The 17,411-nt window shown below is 43.3% G+C and overlaps 1 protein-coding gene across 4 annotated transcripts in view; it reads left to right on the plus strand.

The window, feature by feature from the left end:
- Window positions 1-15,882, plus strand: part of UBA6 (ubiquitin like modifier activating enzyme 6) — a 328,373-nt gene extending 312,491 nt beyond the window's left edge. For all 4 annotated transcript variants that reach the window (XM_033914779.1, XM_033914755.1, XM_033914773.1 and 1 more), the window contains 2 exons: window positions 1,618-1,712; window positions 12,353-15,882. In XM_033914779.1, the coding sequence (XP_033770670.1) occupies window positions 1,618-1,712; window positions 12,353-12,488 (231 nt within the window). In that variant the 3' untranslated portion in view covers window positions 12,489-15,882. The remainder of the gene's footprint in view (window positions 1-1,617; window positions 1,713-12,352) is intronic.
- Window positions 15,883-17,411: the final 1,529 nt, after the last annotated feature.

Below are 17,411 nucleotides of genomic sequence, written 5' to 3' on the forward strand. Positions count from 1 at the left end.
AGGGGGCTGGGAGGCTGCAGTCTCTTTTCAGAATGCCTTGTCCCTTGTGGGATTTGTCTTTGGTTTGACTTTTACTGGCTAGTCCACCCTACGAATCCCTGGATCAGATCTCTCTGAAAAATCTTTCCATCAGGACCGTGTTTCTTGTAGAGGTCCCGTCCTCATGTACAGTGTCGGCATTTCAGACTTTTTAGAGCTGAGTTCCTTTCTCCGCATCTCAGATTCTGCGGTTTTCTTCCAGTCAGTTGTCCTTTCTCCTGAAGGTGGTTTCCCTGTTCCATGTCAGTCAAAAAAATTTGGTTGCCCACCTTCGATCCGTTGGGCCCTATGTCCCAGGCTGGGTGTTGCAGTTTCTGGATGTCCAGCATCTCCTTCCGAGATAACTTGGCAACCTCCGATGACTTCCGTCTTTCGGACCATCTGCAGGGCCGGCTCGCAGAGGCCAACCTGCTTCCAGGGCTTCCATCTCTAAATAGATGTGGGTGGCCATTTCCACTGATTGTGTGCCAGCGGGTAAGAGGCCTCCCCTACCAGAGGAATGGCTTTCTCTTCAGCTGAGTCTTCTGCTATTTCTCTTGAGACGATTTGCAGAGCAGCCACTTGGGCCTGGATTCCTTCCTTTGCCAAGTTTTACCGAATTGATGTGGCAGCTAAGCAAAATGCTGTTTTTGGGGCTTCGGTCCTGGTGGTGGGCTCATTGAGCCCCCCCTGATGTGTTGGGACTGCTTTGATACGTCCTGCTGGTGAAGATTCCAGAGTTTATTGTACAAGAACAAAAGATTAGGTTACTTACCTCTGCTAATCTTATTTCTTGTAAATAGACTCTGGAATCTTCACACCCACCCATCTCTTCTGTTCGATTCGCAGGCCGTGTGACAATATCTGGTAAGTTGATGTCTGTCTTGACCAGCCTCTCTGAGACTCCCTTCTGGTCCCTTCTATGTAGGGTTGGGGGTTAGGAGGATCCTGGGTTGGTAACCCTGTCTGCGCTCTCAGGCTGTGTTTCTTTTTCAATGTTATACTGTTCTTTGACATTGTTCCAGTTTACAGTTATGCAATGTTTGGCCATTGGCCACTAATTGTTCTGTTTTTGTTTCTCCTGAGCAGAATTGATGTGTAGCAGGGAGTCCCCGCACCCCTCTCTTTCCTTTCTGGTGTTTCCTGTTCTTCTTAGGTCTCTCTGGCTTGTGTGCAGATTGGAATTCTAAGGCACGTGACAGGATGTATATACCTAGGGAGGGCTAAAGGTTTATTTTAGAGTGCTTGCAGCTAAGAGCTAGAGAGGATACACAAACCCGCTGATGAAGATTCCAGAGTCTATTTACAAGAAATAAGATTAGCAGAGGTAATCTTTCGTTAACCTTCATTGTGCAACAACTTTAATAAACAAATCCCATAGTCAAGTGGGAGTTCTCTTCTCATTCTTTGCTTATGGAACAAGTCAAATTTACTTTAGCCACCCAGAAATAACTCAGGAGAATGCAAGCATACTTGTGGTTTCCTGTCTTATTGTGATAAAGAGGAGACATGGATTTGTACAATATAATGTGCATTGCAGTTTTTAAAACTAAGAAATTTTATTTATGCTTATGCACTACCTTCTGTCACTTTTCTCAGGAGAAATATGGGATAGAACCAACAATGGTTGTACAGGGAGTCAAAATGCTATATGTTCCTGTAATGCCTGGACATGCAAAAAGATTAAAACTAATGTAAGTACAAACCTGAAGTGACTACAGATGGATTTTCAAGAACCAGAATTAGAATGTAGTGGTTTAATGCAACTTGTTAGTCACTGTTATTCATCTACTTAAGAACACACCTGCCAGAATATTGGGATTCTGTGTCTCTTGTTGTAGGTTCTCTGTATTGCTCCATTTCTTTTAAGGGCCTCTGTTACCATGGCCTGACAGGTCTGATTTGTGGCCCTTTACCTCGCATGCTGTGCCAGACTATCCTATGTATGCTTTCTATCCTGATACAAACATAATCCTGTTCTTTGATATTTTTCATAATCAGTTTGTAACTGACTGGTTTAGCCTTTATTACTTATTTCATACATTTCTAACAATGCATTTGTCCACTGTTTTTCGTGTGTCATGATGTATTTCTGAACATCTAATTCATAGTTTTCCTAAGCTTTCTTAGTCAGAGTATGTTCTCGTTATTTTGCCAGCATCCTGTTAAGTATCAGGGTGGATTTGTGATAAACTGGTTTCAGTAGCTTTCTCTGCCATAATGTACTGGTAATATTAAACCTTTTTTTCCTTAAACTGTTTTCAGTGCTTGTGGCTGTAGGAGTATGCTGTGCCTAAAAGGTTACATCGGGCTAGATTCACTAAGCAAACCAATCGTGTATCGATCGGTTTACGAGCACTCTGCGACCAGATTTCCATCCTGCACTATTCACTAACCTGTGTAGCGATTCGATTACAATCAGCGCATGCAAATGAGGGGAACTGCTTGCAAAGTAGGCAGGGATGCGATTCACTAAACAAATTTTGCGATTTGACTGGGCTTTCCGCTCATCCTGAAAAGCGACTGCTGGGAACCAGTCGAAAACGTCTTTCCGACTCTCCAGCTCTGCTCTGCCCCGTATCTCCTGCCTGTTCGCCCTGATGTTGCAGTCTCTGCCCCGAGCTCCTATTCTCTGCCGCCTTCCCTGCAGTGCAGGCCCGCGGGTTTAAAGCAGGGCTGCACATCGATCGGGCAGGTTAGTGAATCCGGCCCAAAGTATGCAGAGAGAGGAGGCCCACACTCTGTTCATTAGATGTGCCTAATGAATTATTCAAGCAGCATCAGCTATATCTTTGTGAAAAATGACTTGATTCAAACTTCAAACATACAGACAGCCCCACTGACTTTCACGCTTGATAAGGGTTCTTTCTGTTACGTCCCTTCTGTATTCAGTATGCTAGGTGTTCAATCCCTTCCCATAATCAGAGTTGCAGAAATCCAAACACTTTTCTGAGCACATGCAACTCCCTCCTCTGTAGTTTCAATTTCTGCAAGCAATCCATGCAGAAGTCTCTTGGATTTGCTCTGCATCTTTTTCTTATTTTTTTTATTTAAAGTTCCTCTTTTTCAGTGGCTTGAGTACCTTAAAACCCCTTTGCGGTTGTCCTCTTGTCAGAGGAAAGGATGCAGTCCTGCAGAGCTGGGCTGCTACTTTACTGAAAAACCGATGGATCTGTGGAGTAGTGCTGCCCGATTCACCGATTCAAATCAGGTGAATCGATTTGAATCAGTTCAGTTTTTTAAAAATCTGCCTCCTGATTTGATGACCGACCCTTCCCCAGTGTCTTCCTAAATAAAGCAGGAGCAGCAGCGCTGCCTCTTGCTGGCCGTCCACTGCCGCTCCTGCTTGAGGGGCAAGAGTCAGTCGTAAAGACCTGCATGTTCCCCCAGCTTCCCCGCTCTTACCTTAAGCTAATACGGCAGGTTCGCCGGTGCTGTAGTGATCCTTGCACCTGCCCGTCGTCCTCAGCGGCACATTCTCTCTGCTACGGTCCCGCCCCTCCTCTGATGTCAGGATCAAGATCACGGCAGAAGAAACATGCCACTGAGGATGATGGCAGCTGCATGAATCGCTATAGAACTGGTGATCCTGCAGGCTGCTGTATTAGTTTAAGGTAAAAGCGAGGAAGGTGGGGGAACATGCAGGGTTGTGGGGGGGGCAGGTTTTCACGGGGGGGGGGGGGCAATATAACACATATGCTATACTTGTGTGTTGAAGATTGAGAGATGCCTGCCAGGCCTGTGCAGAGGGAGGAGGAGGAAGGGGTAAGAGAGGGGAGGGGAGATGCCAGACCTGGGGTGAAGTGAAGGGAAGAGAGAGACCAAACCAAAAAGAGGGGGAGGACTAATGGAGAGAGGGAGAGAAATGCAAGACCACAAAGGGAAGGGTACAAGGGAGACAGATACTGCTCCAAAGTAGGTGGGCAAGGTGCAGGATGGCAGGAGAGATAGTAGGAGAAAGCCTGTACCTAGGGAAGGAGATACAGGAGGCAAGGAAGAGATATGGATATGGGGAGAGACATGAAACAGAGATAAGATGCTGGGCATGGAGGGAGCATAGGAACAGGGACACAAGGAGAGAAGAATAGGGACAGGGACACAGAAGAAATATGCTGGATGAAAGGGTAGTTGAGAAAAGGAGAGATGGCGGATCTGTGGATGGTGGGGTCCATCGCTGTAGCTGCGGGGGGATGGAGATGAAAAAAAGGAAAGATGCCAGACCTCCGGGGGAGGAAAGGGAAACAGAAAGGGAGGACAGAGATGGAAGATGGATGGTTAGCATGAAGAAAGAAGGAGAGCCTGATCAGAAGACAACCAGAGCCTGGGACCAACATGATCTGAAAAATGACCAGACAACAAAAGGTAGGAAAAATAATTTTATTTTCTTTTTTGTGATTACAATATGTCAGATTTGAAATGTGTATCCTTCCAGAGCTGGTGTTAGACTGTGAATGTGAGTAGGATTTAACAGAGAGAGGAAAAGTTTTTTTTTGGGGGGGTTGTTTTATTTTGTTTACACCACAGGACCAGTGTGGGTAGGAGAGGGCAAAAAGGGTGAAGAGGCTATAAAATAAATCCATCAGGATGTTTGAAAAAAACCACCCAATTGGGCAGGAAAATCAAATCGATTCAATAGGCTGAATCGACTCCAAATTTGTTTTCCTGAATCGGGCACCACTACTCTGGAACCAGCCTACTGTGTGCCATCCTTCCTGGATCGCTCTCTGAAATTATCAGGGATTTAAGCATAAGCTATATGCATCCTGAGTAAAAAAATTCTCCAGATTTCAGGGCGCAGGCTGCATTTCCCACCCCCAGTCGCATGGGAGAGGATCCATGGAGGAGGAGGTTACAGTTTGTGTCCATCTAACTGGATTTCTGAAGATCTTCAAGTCTGGTCATTTTGGAGTTGTTCTGAGACAGAAAATCATTTTCCTCCATTCAGCTGCAATGTACAGAGCTGACAGACAAGCACTTCAGAGACACTGAGTACACCTCCATTATTTCTTGTAGGAATTTCAGGGGTGGTCTGTGAAACTCTCTAAAACTAATTTTTGAGAGTTTCTGAAGGTAAGGTTCAGGTTTCCTACCTCCCCAAATTGCAATTTTTTATTTTTGTTTTTTGTTTATTTTTGGCGCAAATTTGTTGGTGGTGGCCATCTTGGATTTCTATCAATCATTTTTTCAAAGTTTTATTTATGCCTCAAAACACCTCAATTTTATTAAAAATCATTTTGGATGGACTCCCCAGCTCCTAATCTGTCAAATGTGTGCATTGATTGTGCCAGATTGGCGGCGGATCAGGACCGAGTACCACGTGCCTCAGCGCACTCTGGAAGGGGGTGGGAACTTCAAACTTTGCTTCTTTCATGTCCTTCAGGGCTGGGGAGCTGATAGGTATGTGATTTCAGGGAAAAAAATCTAATCTAGAGGCATTCTGGAGTTTGGCACCAAAACGCCTGCATTCAGTCTGGGGACTCTTTTGGCGTGGTGCGAATTTTCATTGGACTTTTTTTGGCTCCTATAGAATGTGTATTTTTTGGACCTAGCTCATTGAACACAGCCAGCGGGCATGTAGGTTTCTTCTAAACCAGTTGCGCCAGTGGCAGAGATCCCTTTTCAAGAGCCCTCTCGTCCGGTTATGGCAGAACTCGATTGCATTATGCCATATGCCGCTTTTCTCTCCTGACACTGCTTTCATTTTGGATTTGGCTAATATCCTTGCTGGGACTAGTCAACACAGTCGTCCTGAAGAGTCTGGATTTGGGTGAAGACCCCTCCGTCAGCAGACCTTTTAAGCGTGACTCTGTCCACCATTTTATTGCTGAGGTTCTGGAAGTGCAAAAAAAATTGGAATCTCCTCTTTCCATGTCACATTGTTCGATCATGGACTGTTCTAATGTGCTGTCCTTTTATTTATTTATTTTTCCATCCCATCCATAGCTTCTCAGTCTGGTTACAGAACAATAGGATGCCCAGGCTGCTCTTTTTGGCTCTCTCAAGCTATGTCTTAAGTTTTATCCGCTGGCTCCTGATTTTCAGCAGTTTGTTGTTTTTTTTTCTTTATTTATAATTTTAATAATTGACAATAATTACAGGTCAATAAAAGAAAACATGCAGTGTAAATTGAAATTAAATCAAAATTCCAAACAGCTAAAGAATATCAAAATATACATTGCATTATTAGTCCACAATTTTGGAGACGAGGCTGATGAAAAAGACTGAAATAAGTCATCAAGGCAATTAGTATAAGGCAAAAAAGATAGGCGTTTTGAGTGCTCTTGAACCAATATTTTGAGCTTAACAAGAGAACAAGGAAGCTCATGAAGACTCTCTATCAGAAATAAATTTAGATAACTGCTGTGAATCATAAAATACATATCTATTCCCCCCATATGTCAAAACGCATTTACAGGGATATCTTAGGACAAAGGTCGCCCCTAGCTGAACAGCCTGTGGTCTCAATATTAAGAATTGTTTTCTTCTTTTCTGGGTCGAGCAAGATACATCAGGGTACATCCTAATTATATTTGTCATAAATGGAACATCTCTATGCTTAAAAAACATTTTAAGCAACCAATCCCTGTCTGGGTCAATTGCAAACTGTACTATTAATGTAGCAGGGACCTGATTCTCCGTATCCGACCTCTCTAGAAAATGTGTTAAATCCAAACTTATCAACAGATAAATTCTGTTGATTTGGATTTTGAGATTTAACTCTCGTTGGCAGGTAATATATTTTTGTGAGAGGTGGGTATGAAGTTTCTGGTACCTTCAAAATTTCTGACAAATATATTTTCAGCAGTTTTTGAGCAATCTAAAGTGGATTCTGCCATGGCGCAGGATACCCTGCGCAAGGACCTCCCTAGTGATGAAGGAGTAATGTTTAAAGACTTCCAGGATTGTAGAGTGGATATTATATATATATATTTTTAAAACCTTTTTCAAGTGGCTTCTTCAGGCATCAAGGCAGCGGCAGTCTCCTTTGCACTGTGTGCCTGTCGCATGAGATTATGCAGGGTGCCCTCTGCAGAAGTGGATGTCTGTCCCCAGCTCGTGATAGCCACTTTTGGATTATGTGGGCGCCCTTTATGATCTCATTCAAGTTCTTACCGCTTATGCGGTGTCTGCGTGCCGGCATCTTTGGATCCGTCCTTGGGCTGGGGACGCTGCCTCCAAGGCCACTTTCAGCAGACTTCCTTTCAGCTTCTTTTGGGGAAAGGTATGGATGACCTCATGGCTGGTGTTGCTAATCACTGCCCTAAATGTCTCTTTATGAACAAGTCTTGCTGAACTTTGGGAGGGGATGGTAGTAATTTTCGTCCCTCCCATCATTTTCAGCAGGGATCCTTGGGTTCTTCCTCCCAGAGATATTCCCAGGGATACAGTCCCCATGACAACACTTCCAATTCCAGACGTTCTCAGGCATTCGGATCCCAGGCAGCTACTGCTGCTAAACAGCCTTCCAGAGGGCCTTCTTTCTCAGTTTTATCATGAGTGGACTTGCATGTCCTCGGATGAATGAGTGCTGGACATCAAATGGGAGGGGCACAAGATAAATAAATCTATTTTTTTTTTTGCCTGCCTCCGGATTTGTTTCTGGACTTGCCAGCAGGTTGGCCAGAAAAGGAGTCAAAGGTCCACACTACTTTGTAGCATCTCTTGGATATCTGAGCACTAGAACCTGTTTCAGAACTCAAATCGGGCTTCAGCAGATACTCTTTATATTTCAAGGTGCCAAAGTACGTCTCAGAGAACTAGAGGCCCATTCTGGATCTCAAGTTGGTCAATCGCTTCCTGCAGAGTCCTTATTTCTGAATGGAAACCTTACAGGCCGTCATTGCAGCTGTCTCTCCTGAGGAGTTTCTAGCATCCTTGGATGTCACGGAGGCTTACCTCCATATTCTAAAATTTCTAGATCATCGCAGGTTTCTGTGTTTCCATGTTCTGCAACAGCATTTCCACTTCACGACTCTTCCCTTTGGGGTTGTGCGAGCTCCCCTCACTTTAACCAAGGTGAAGGTACTTTTAGTGGTTTTTCTTCGCTGGCACGGTGTCCAGGTCCATCCTTTCCTGGACAACTGGTTGATCTGGGCTCTGTCTCAACACAAATTAGCCCATGTGGTGGAGACGGTGGTCTCTGCTACAGAGCTTGGGTTGGATTGTCAACTTCAAAAAGAGTCAGTTGACACCGTCACAGACCTTGCATATCTGGGCCTTCTCTTTGATACCCAGCAGAGTCGTGCGTTTCTTCCCGAACCATGTAGTATGAAACCTAAGGAGCAGATCAGAGATTTCCTGAACCTTCGAGCTCCCACACCCTGGAGGCAGTCCCCCTGGGCCAGTGCACACATGTGCCCTCTACAGGAGTCCCTCCGCTTTCAGTGGTCTCCGCAAAGTCATTCCTTTCAGATGCCGCTCCCTGGATGGAACCAGCATACAGAAGTCTGCACTGGTGGCTTCAGGAGGAGGTTCTCCACCAGGGCGAGCTTCTTCAGATCTTAGAATGGTTAACTCTTATGGATGCAAGCCTATTGGGTTGGGGTGTTCACTGAGGGGAAGTGAACTCCTCTTCAGAAGTGTTGGTCAATCACTCAATTCGCCTGGTGTTACTTGCTTCCAGCCCACTGAAAGGAAAAGCGGTACGAGTGTTCTCAGACAATGCCACGGTGATGGCATATGTAATTCCTCAAGGGGGCACAAGAAGCGCTCCTTTGGGCCAGGAGTCTCGCATGCTGTTTCACTGGGCAAAGTTAACGTCTTTGGATGTGCGAGCTATAAATTTTTTAATAAAATAAACAATGACCCCTGAACAAGTCAGCAGATGGACAGTGAATATCCATAGGACAGTTTGATTCTTAGGGCAAATTATGTGGAAATCTAACTTGGTTATTCTAAAATCCAAACCAGTTGAAACATTATGGACTCTTCATTCTGCTTATTTGGAGATTTACCTTTGGTTTTTGCCTTTTCTGAAAGCTTTTTGATGTACTACACTTAGACATTTAAACATGATATGATTACGTTGCTGCAGTGTAGTGAAGAGCATTAAGAAAAAAGGCACACACCTGTGTGCTTAGATTGTTTTAGTAAACATACACAATTGTGATTTTAAATGTGACTTGTAAGTAAATGATGACTTAGAAATATCCAAATAAGTATTTGATAAAAACAAAAACAAAAAAAAGAAGTAAACTACCGTATATACTCAAATATAAACCAAGATTTTGGAGCAAAAAAAGTGAGGGTCTTGGATTATATTTGAGCCTCCTTTCGATGACGGTGCTTTTTCCACCCCTCCCGATGTTCAGCACTGCTATCCTCCACCCCCTTCTGATCACTGGCACTGCTGTCTCCCCCACCCTCCGATGACCAGCACTTTTACCCCCCAATGACCAATGACTTGACATTGCTATCTCTCCCACCCACCCCAATGACTTCCATTGCTATCTCTGCCCCCCCCCCCCCCCAATGACTGGTGGCACATGGATGGAGGGAAGGGGAGGAGATGGAAAAATAGATTTGAGATGGAATCAAAAAAATGGAAGAAAACTGAATATCAAAGTGTCAAAGATGGATAGTAGAGCAAAAGGTGAAGGAGAGGAAAGAAACAGCAAATGCATAAGGAGGTCTTGAAAACAGACTTAAGAGCACAGATGGAACAAGATGATCAGAAAAATAAAATTGCAGATAACAAAAGGTAGGAGAATGTTTTTAATTTAGTGATTGAAATATGTTTTGATATTTTAGCATGTTCGAGAAGAAATGCATTTCTTTCTATTTCTCTTGTGTACTGTGTGCAGATTATGGCATATTAGGGTTTTGTTTGTGTACAATAGTATTTTTACCCCCTCCTTTACAAAGCCGCACTAGCATTTTTAGCACCGGCCATCATGGAATTTCTTTGAGCGTCTGAGCTGTTACCACCACGGTCGGCACTAAAAACACTAGTGCGCCTTTGTAAAGGAGAGGGTTAGTTTGTGGGTTTGTATTTGAAAAGGATTTTTTTCTGAATGTGTAACTGAGGCCAGGTGTTCTGGTGGAGATAGATGTCCAGAAACTTTGATTAGTGGTGTGGTCCCAAGTAGGAAAATATTTGTCTCCTCTCCTTCTGCTTTTTTGGATTCAAAACAGCCCCAACTGAAAAATTAGTGATTACTTAATGGCATGATCCCTGAAAAATGACACATAACCCAAATTTCTAACATTGGTTTATATTAGAGTCCACCTTTTTTTCCCTCCTTTTTTATATTCATATCGGTTTATATTCGAGTAAATACAGTATCTGCAGAGTACAAAGTACAATGCCAGAGAGGAAGAAAAAAGGAAAAACAATAACAAATACAATTTGTGGTATATTACAAAATAAATTGAACTTGAATTTATAAATATTAATTTTCTTGAATCTTAAAATTCTTATTGGTTTAGATTTGTTTTTATAATTCATTATACATTTTAAACTATAAATGTATATTTATTATTTTTATTTTCTTTATACTTCCACTGGTGATGTGCAAATAAGTATTTGTTCCTGATTTTTGTTGTAAAAGTTGAAGTAACCTGGCGAGTGCTAGTAATTCAGCTGCATAGCATCAGTAAAATGTCTCTCAAATACATTTTTTTAAAGCATGTGTTTTAGTCTTCTTGCTGTAGCAATTATGTCCCCAGCAGGGTTGATGGCACTGTATTAATCTCCCTTATTGTAAGTGTTCTTGGTCTCAGCTGAAAGGGAAACATCTTGCACTCATAGTTCACACGCTATACTTTAAACTTTTTTGGGCTATGATTTTATGGAATTGGCCCCAAGACATAAGTGCTTTGCATGGGTAAGACAAAAGCCTTCCTCTTCCCACAGATTCTACATCAGATCAGTCATGTCAGGAATATGATGCTTTATATTTTGTACAGTAGCAAGAAGAGGCACTGAAAACGTCCCAACCAGCGTGGGGATGTAGTCGCCGAAACTGGATCCTAGTTGGCATTTCGCATGTTTTATGATTGGGATTTTGCATATTTTATGACTTTACTTCAATAAAGACTTGAGTCCCCACGCTGGTTGTGCCGTCTCCAGTGCTTCTTCTTGCTACTGTTCTATAGTATTTCGAGGCCTTGTTTCTTCTTTTTTGGTTGCTTTATATTTTGTGCCACTGGCTTATACTGTCTCACATTAAGCACATGTTCCCAAGGTTCTAAAAGAAAATTGAGCTTGCTCCACAACTGAGCTAGAGTTTTCCACAAAATTCAAAATCGGTCTTGAGTTCCTAAGCGTTTGTAAATCTCAAAAACCCAAATGAGAAAGAATAACTAAAACACTATAATGCAAAAATGTAAAAATTCTTCCTATGCTGTGTAGTATATTAGGAGATCACTGGAGATACATTTAAAGTGTCAAAAAATAATTAAAATGTTAATATAAATTTAAATTTTGTGATGTCCTCAGTTTACACAACTCAATTATCAGGCCTAGCCTGTAACATCGAGTTGAGTTGTGTTAACCCAGATGGGTTATTCAAGCATGAAATATCCCTGGACCCAATTAAAAGGTGAATAATGTGCAAAATCACACAACCAAAAATGAATCGTCATTCATCTCTCTAATATACTACTGTGCAATATGTTATTGCTACTAAAGTCCAAAAATCAATTTGAGGTTCAACTTCCATGTATCTTCCTCTAGTATCCAAAGTATAAGTGAACCAGTTCATTAAATCAAAAAAGCAGGTATTTATCTTGCAACACGAGAGTGTCAGTGAAAACGCATTCAGTCCATCGTTCCTGCTGCAATATTGAAACTCTGCGGGGCTCTGTTTCGGAGGATTGCTCCTCCTTCCTTCAGTAGCGCTGAACTGGAGGGAATGAAAAGGAGAGCAAACTCAGCCAAAAAGCATTAGAAACTCAAATAGAAAATGGCGCTAACATATTGCACAGTACTATATTAGAGAGATTGAATGGTGATTCATTTTTGGTTGTGTGATTTTGCACATTATTCTCTATTTAATTGGATCCAGGGATGTTTTATGCTTGAATAATCCATCTGAGTTAATACAACTCTCAACTCAATGTTACAGACCGGGCCTGATAATTGAGTTGTGTAAACTGGAGGACCTGTCACAAAATGTAAATTTATATTAAAATTTTAATTATTTTTTGACACTTTAAATGTATCTCCAGTGATCTCGTAATATACTATACAACATAGGAAGAATTTTTACATTATTGAGTTCCTAAGCAACAGAATGGTCTTATGAGATATGTATATGGGCTAGTAAGGTAGCCAAATCTGATGTTCTCCCTGTTGATTAACTGCATTTTCCCTTTTTACTTACCTTTTCAGGATGCACAAACTTGTGAAACCGTCGGCAGATAAAAAATATGTTGATCTAACAGTGTCCTTTGCTCCAGAAATCGATGGAGATGAAGACTTGCCTGGGCCACCAGTGAGATATTACTTTTGTAAAGAAGACAATTGATAGCGTTTCTGCTATTGTCACTCCAAGACCATACACATCTATGAACTTGCTAATCTCCGTTGCAAAAGAACAAAATAAAAATATTTGGTACTTCGGTAAAGCCTTAATTAAAACAAAAGGGAGATGGCTAGAAATTGCACTGAAAAGCTGAACCACAGAAACTGAGCATCTAGTATTCACCCCAAACACTCCTGTCTTTACAGTGTGCCTGTTTCTTTTTGGACAATGGCATAAAAATGGGGATGTTGTCTGTAATGCACATGGCAGTACATAAGACTGACACAGGTTGTGAAACATTCCATGGTCCCAAATTCTACAGGAGGAGTCTATATGCTTGTATTACTGTTCTAAGAATTCAGAAACAGTCAATGAATAACTTTTGAATTGGAAAAGGCTTTACAGCAACTGTAATAGGAATTTGACTGTTCTGGACCTGGCTTTGACAGTATATAAACTATAAGTCACATTAAAAATATAATGTGGGAGGGCATATTTTTGTTTGCACTTGATTACATCTGAAATGAGCCACAGAAAATTGATAGTTCCATGGAATGGAACAAGACTCAGTAAGTTTAAGATGTTTTTCTTTCCCGGCAGTCACTAGATGATAAACCATTATCCCAGGACAAGCAGGCAGCATATTCTCACTGATGGGTGACGTCACCGACGGAGCCCCGGTACGGACCACTTCAAAAGTGCATTGCCACTTTAAGTCTTTGGAAAGTTTGCGATAGTCCATACTGCGCATGCGCAAGTGTCTTCCTACCTGACGTAGGCACGCGGGCCCTCAGTTCCTTAGTTTCCACGGAGCTAAGAAGACGCTTTTCAACGTTCGTTCAAACTGTTTTTGCCTTCTCGCTTGCGCGTTTGTGACTTTTTAGTCATTTTCATTTTTCGTTTTCTTCTTTTACTTTTACCTTACCTTTGGTAAAAAAAAACAATAATTATTTCTTTTTCCCCTCACAGGTTTTTAGCCCAGCAGGGCCTGTTTGCTTGCCTTGACCATCGATTTCAATTTAGCTGTGGCGGTGTTCCTATCGATATCATGTCCGCTGACGGGATTCAAAAAGTGCGGTCGCTGTGCTTGGCCTATCTCTGTGACTGGCCTGTATCGCTGGTGCCTCCAGGGTTTGGAGCTAGAGCACCATCCCGAGACCTGCACCTGTTGTTCTTCCTTCAGAAAAGAACTCTGAAAAACCGCCTTCTACAATAGCAACGACTATTCAGTGTCGCCATGGAAGGGGAGCTGACATAGCTGCCAACACCAGCACCGACCACAATGACACTGCTCATCTCGACACCGAATGAGATTCCTCCAGTGTCGTAGCACACAGTGAATAAGCCGGCTAAGAAGTCTTACCCTACTCCATCTGGGACCCAGGTCAAAGTAGAAGTGAGCCAAGTCCTGCTAACCTCGAAAAAGTCCCGAAAGCGCTCCACTCCGATATCGGTGAGTGCCTCAACATCAGCCTCCTCATCGCCAGAGCATAGCGCAGCACCGAAGGTACCGGCAAAGAGGCCAGCCGTACCAGTGCTCTCCCTAAAGCAAAAGATTGACAACTTGCTATGGGAGGAACAGGGTGAGCATTTCCAGATGCTTGTGCCGACGCAGCTTATGCCCATGTCAACACCGACTCTCCTGGTGGTGGTCCGGTCTGAGCCCACAACTCGACTACACCTACATCTGATGCTACCCCGGTGTGGAGTTCTTCGACATGGGAGTTGATACCTCCAGTTCCATGGCACCAGTCATCCTCGACACAAACATGTCAAGAGGTGACTCTGGTGCAGTCCGGGAAGGCATTGCGTAAGATGAAGCATCTTGAGCCTTTGACACCGAGTCACCGACACCTTCCACATTCCATCCAGGATTCAAACTTGTTGGGAGACTCTGAGCAGGATCCACTCTTCTCTGCTGATGAGAGTTATTTTGATTCACCTCAATGTTCTTCTCAGAAACCTGCTGTTTTTTTCTGAAAAGTCCACCTTTTCCAGATTTCTTCGCCAGATATCTGAAGCCCTTTCTATTCCACTTGAAGCAGACTCTAAACACAGTAAGCAGTTCCTGGAGGCTTTAAACTATGGCCAGCTGCCAAAGGAACTCCTCAAGCTTCCTCTTCATTACATTCTGATAGAAACTTTCTATAAAAATCTAGAAACGCCACTGTCTATTCCTGTGGCTCCTCAAAAATTGGAATCTTTATATCTATTCCAGGATTTGACAAACCATAACTTCTCCATGAGTTCCTAGTCATGGAATCCACCTTGAAGAAGTCTACAGGGGCTAGTGTCTATGCCTCTGTATCCCCTGGCAGAGAGGGCAAATTGATGGATAAATTTAGTAAATACCTTTATCAGAATGCCATGTTGGCCAACCGGTCTAGAAACTATAATTTCCATTTTTACTTTTACCTGAAACATCTGATCAAACATGTTTCCCTATTTCAAAAATATATCCCAGAACGCAAGCTTCCTGCTTTCCAACGACATATTTCTGATCTTTTTCAATTACGGGAATATATGGTCCACTCTACATATGACACGTTTGAGCTTACATCCCGCGCTGCAGCCATGTCTGTGGCCATGAGACGCCTTGCCTGACTCCATGTCTCTGAACTTGATGTTAATCACTAAGATCACCTGGCAAATGCTCCGTGTCTTGAATGAACTTTTCGGCCCATCCGTGGACACAGCTACACAAAAATTATCTGCCCACGAGACCAGATGGGACACTGTAGTCAAGCCTAAGAAGAAACCTCCACCTCCTCCTCCTCGTTCTTTTAGGCTGGCTCTTTCCTACCAACGCAGGTTTGCTGCTAAGGCTGCTGCTCCTGCTCAGCCTCAACATGGAAGACAGAAGCAGCAACCTCTTCAACAACCTAAGCAACAGGCTGCTCCTCAAAAACCTGCCCAGCCTTTTTGACATGTTTCTTCAGGGCATAGCCACAGTCAGTATTTTGCATCCTCTGCCTCAGCCCATCGGAGGCTGTCTCCAACTTTACATCACTCTTTGGGAACTCATAACCTCAGACCTCTGGGTCTTAAACATCATTTGTCAGGGTTATACTCTCCATTTTCACACTCTGCCTCCAGATCACCCGCCAAGAGAGTCTATTTTGGATCCTGCACAGTCCTCTCTTCTTCTCCAGGAGGTTCAATCCTTTTTTCTGCTCAATGCCATCAAGGAAGTTCCTCTTTCTCAGAAGAACCAGGGATTCTACTCCTGTTACTTCTTAGTGCCAAAGAAGACGGAAGGACTGTGACCCATTCTGGATCTCAGAGATCTCAACAAATTTCTAGTCAGGGAGAAATTACGGATGCTTTCCCTCGCCCTACTTTATCCACTTCTCAATCAGAATGACTGGCTATGCTCCCTGGATCTCAAGGAAGCATACACACATATTCCAATTCATCCGGCTTCCAAGAAATATCTCCGTTTTCAAATAAATCAACATCACTGCCAGTACAAGGTTCTTCCCTTCATCCTGGCATCTTCTCCCAGAGTCTTCACGAAGTGCCTGATTGTAGTGGCCACATCTCTCAGATCACACGGTCTCCAACAACTGGTTGATCAAGGTTGTTTCATCTCAGGAAGTGGTCCAAGCAACATCTCAGCCCATTTCTTTTCTCTAGGCTCTAGGATTTGAAGTCAACTTCCCCACATCACATCTCATTCCGACTCGATGTCTTCAGTTCATTGGAGCTATCCTAGACACCACTCTCATGAGGGCATTTCTTCCTCCGGATTGACTGAATGCTCTCGTCCACCTCTGTCAACAAATGCTTGCTCTTCAATCAATCTCTGTGAGACTCATGATGGTTCTTCTGGGCCACATGGCTTCCACTGTGCATGTGACACCACTGGCAAGGCTTCATCTTCGCACTCCTCAGTGGACCCTTATGTCTCAGTGGTTTCAAGAGACTGATCGACTCTCGCAGCATATATCTGTAACATCATCTCTTTTGCAGTCGCTTCAATGGTGGATGACCTCCTCCAATCTATCCAGAGGTCTCCTTTTTCACTTGCCCTCTCATCACAAGGTACTTACACAGATGCTTCTCCTTACGCTTGGGGGGCACATATGGACAACTTTCAGAGCCAAGGTCTTTGGACTGCCAGGGAACAGAAATTTCACATCAATTTCCTAGAGCTCAGAGCGATGTATTATGCCCTCAAGGCTTTCCATCATCTTCTCTGCCTTCAAGTCCTACTCCTTCGCACATACAATCAAGTAGCAATGTACTACATAAACAAGCAAGGAGGCATGGGCTCTCTCCTGTTATGTCAGGAGGCCCAGAAAATCTGGACTTGGGCGACTGCTCACAACCTTTTCTTAAAGGCTGTCTACATTCAAGGGGAGAAGAATTCCCTAGCAGACAACCTCAGCAGAATTCTTCAACCTCACAAGTGGACTTTCAACTCTGCAGCTCTCCAGTCCATCTTTGCTGAATGGGGCACTCCACAGGTGGACTTATTTGCGGCTCCCCACAATTACAAGTTGCCCAGTTTTGCTTCAGACTTTACTCTCCTCTCCGTCTGGAAACCGATGTGTTTCTCCTGGATTGGACGGACCTGTTTCTTTATGCATTCCCTTCAATTCCTCTTATGTTAAAAGACTGTTCAAACTCAAAAGAGAGTCAGCCACCATGATTCTAATCGCTCCTCGGTGGCCCAGACAACATTGGTTCTCCCTTCTACTTCAGCTCAACTCCAGGGAGCCCATACCTCTTCCAGTTTTTCCTGCTCTACTTACTCAGCATCAAGGATCACTTCTACATCCCAACCTGCAATCATTGCACCTGACAGCTTGGTTTCTCTCGGGCTGAATCCATCTGAATTACATCTCTTTCAGTCTGTCCACAATATTATCGACGCCTCCAGAAAACCAGCCACTCAACAATGTTACCATCAAAAGTGGACTA

This window comes from Geotrypetes seraphini, chromosome 1, assembly GCF_902459505.1.
Source record: "Geotrypetes seraphini chromosome 1, aGeoSer1.1, whole genome shotgun sequence".
In the NCBI taxonomy this organism is placed as follows: Eukaryota; Metazoa; Chordata; class Amphibia; order Gymnophiona; family Dermophiidae; genus Geotrypetes; species Geotrypetes seraphini.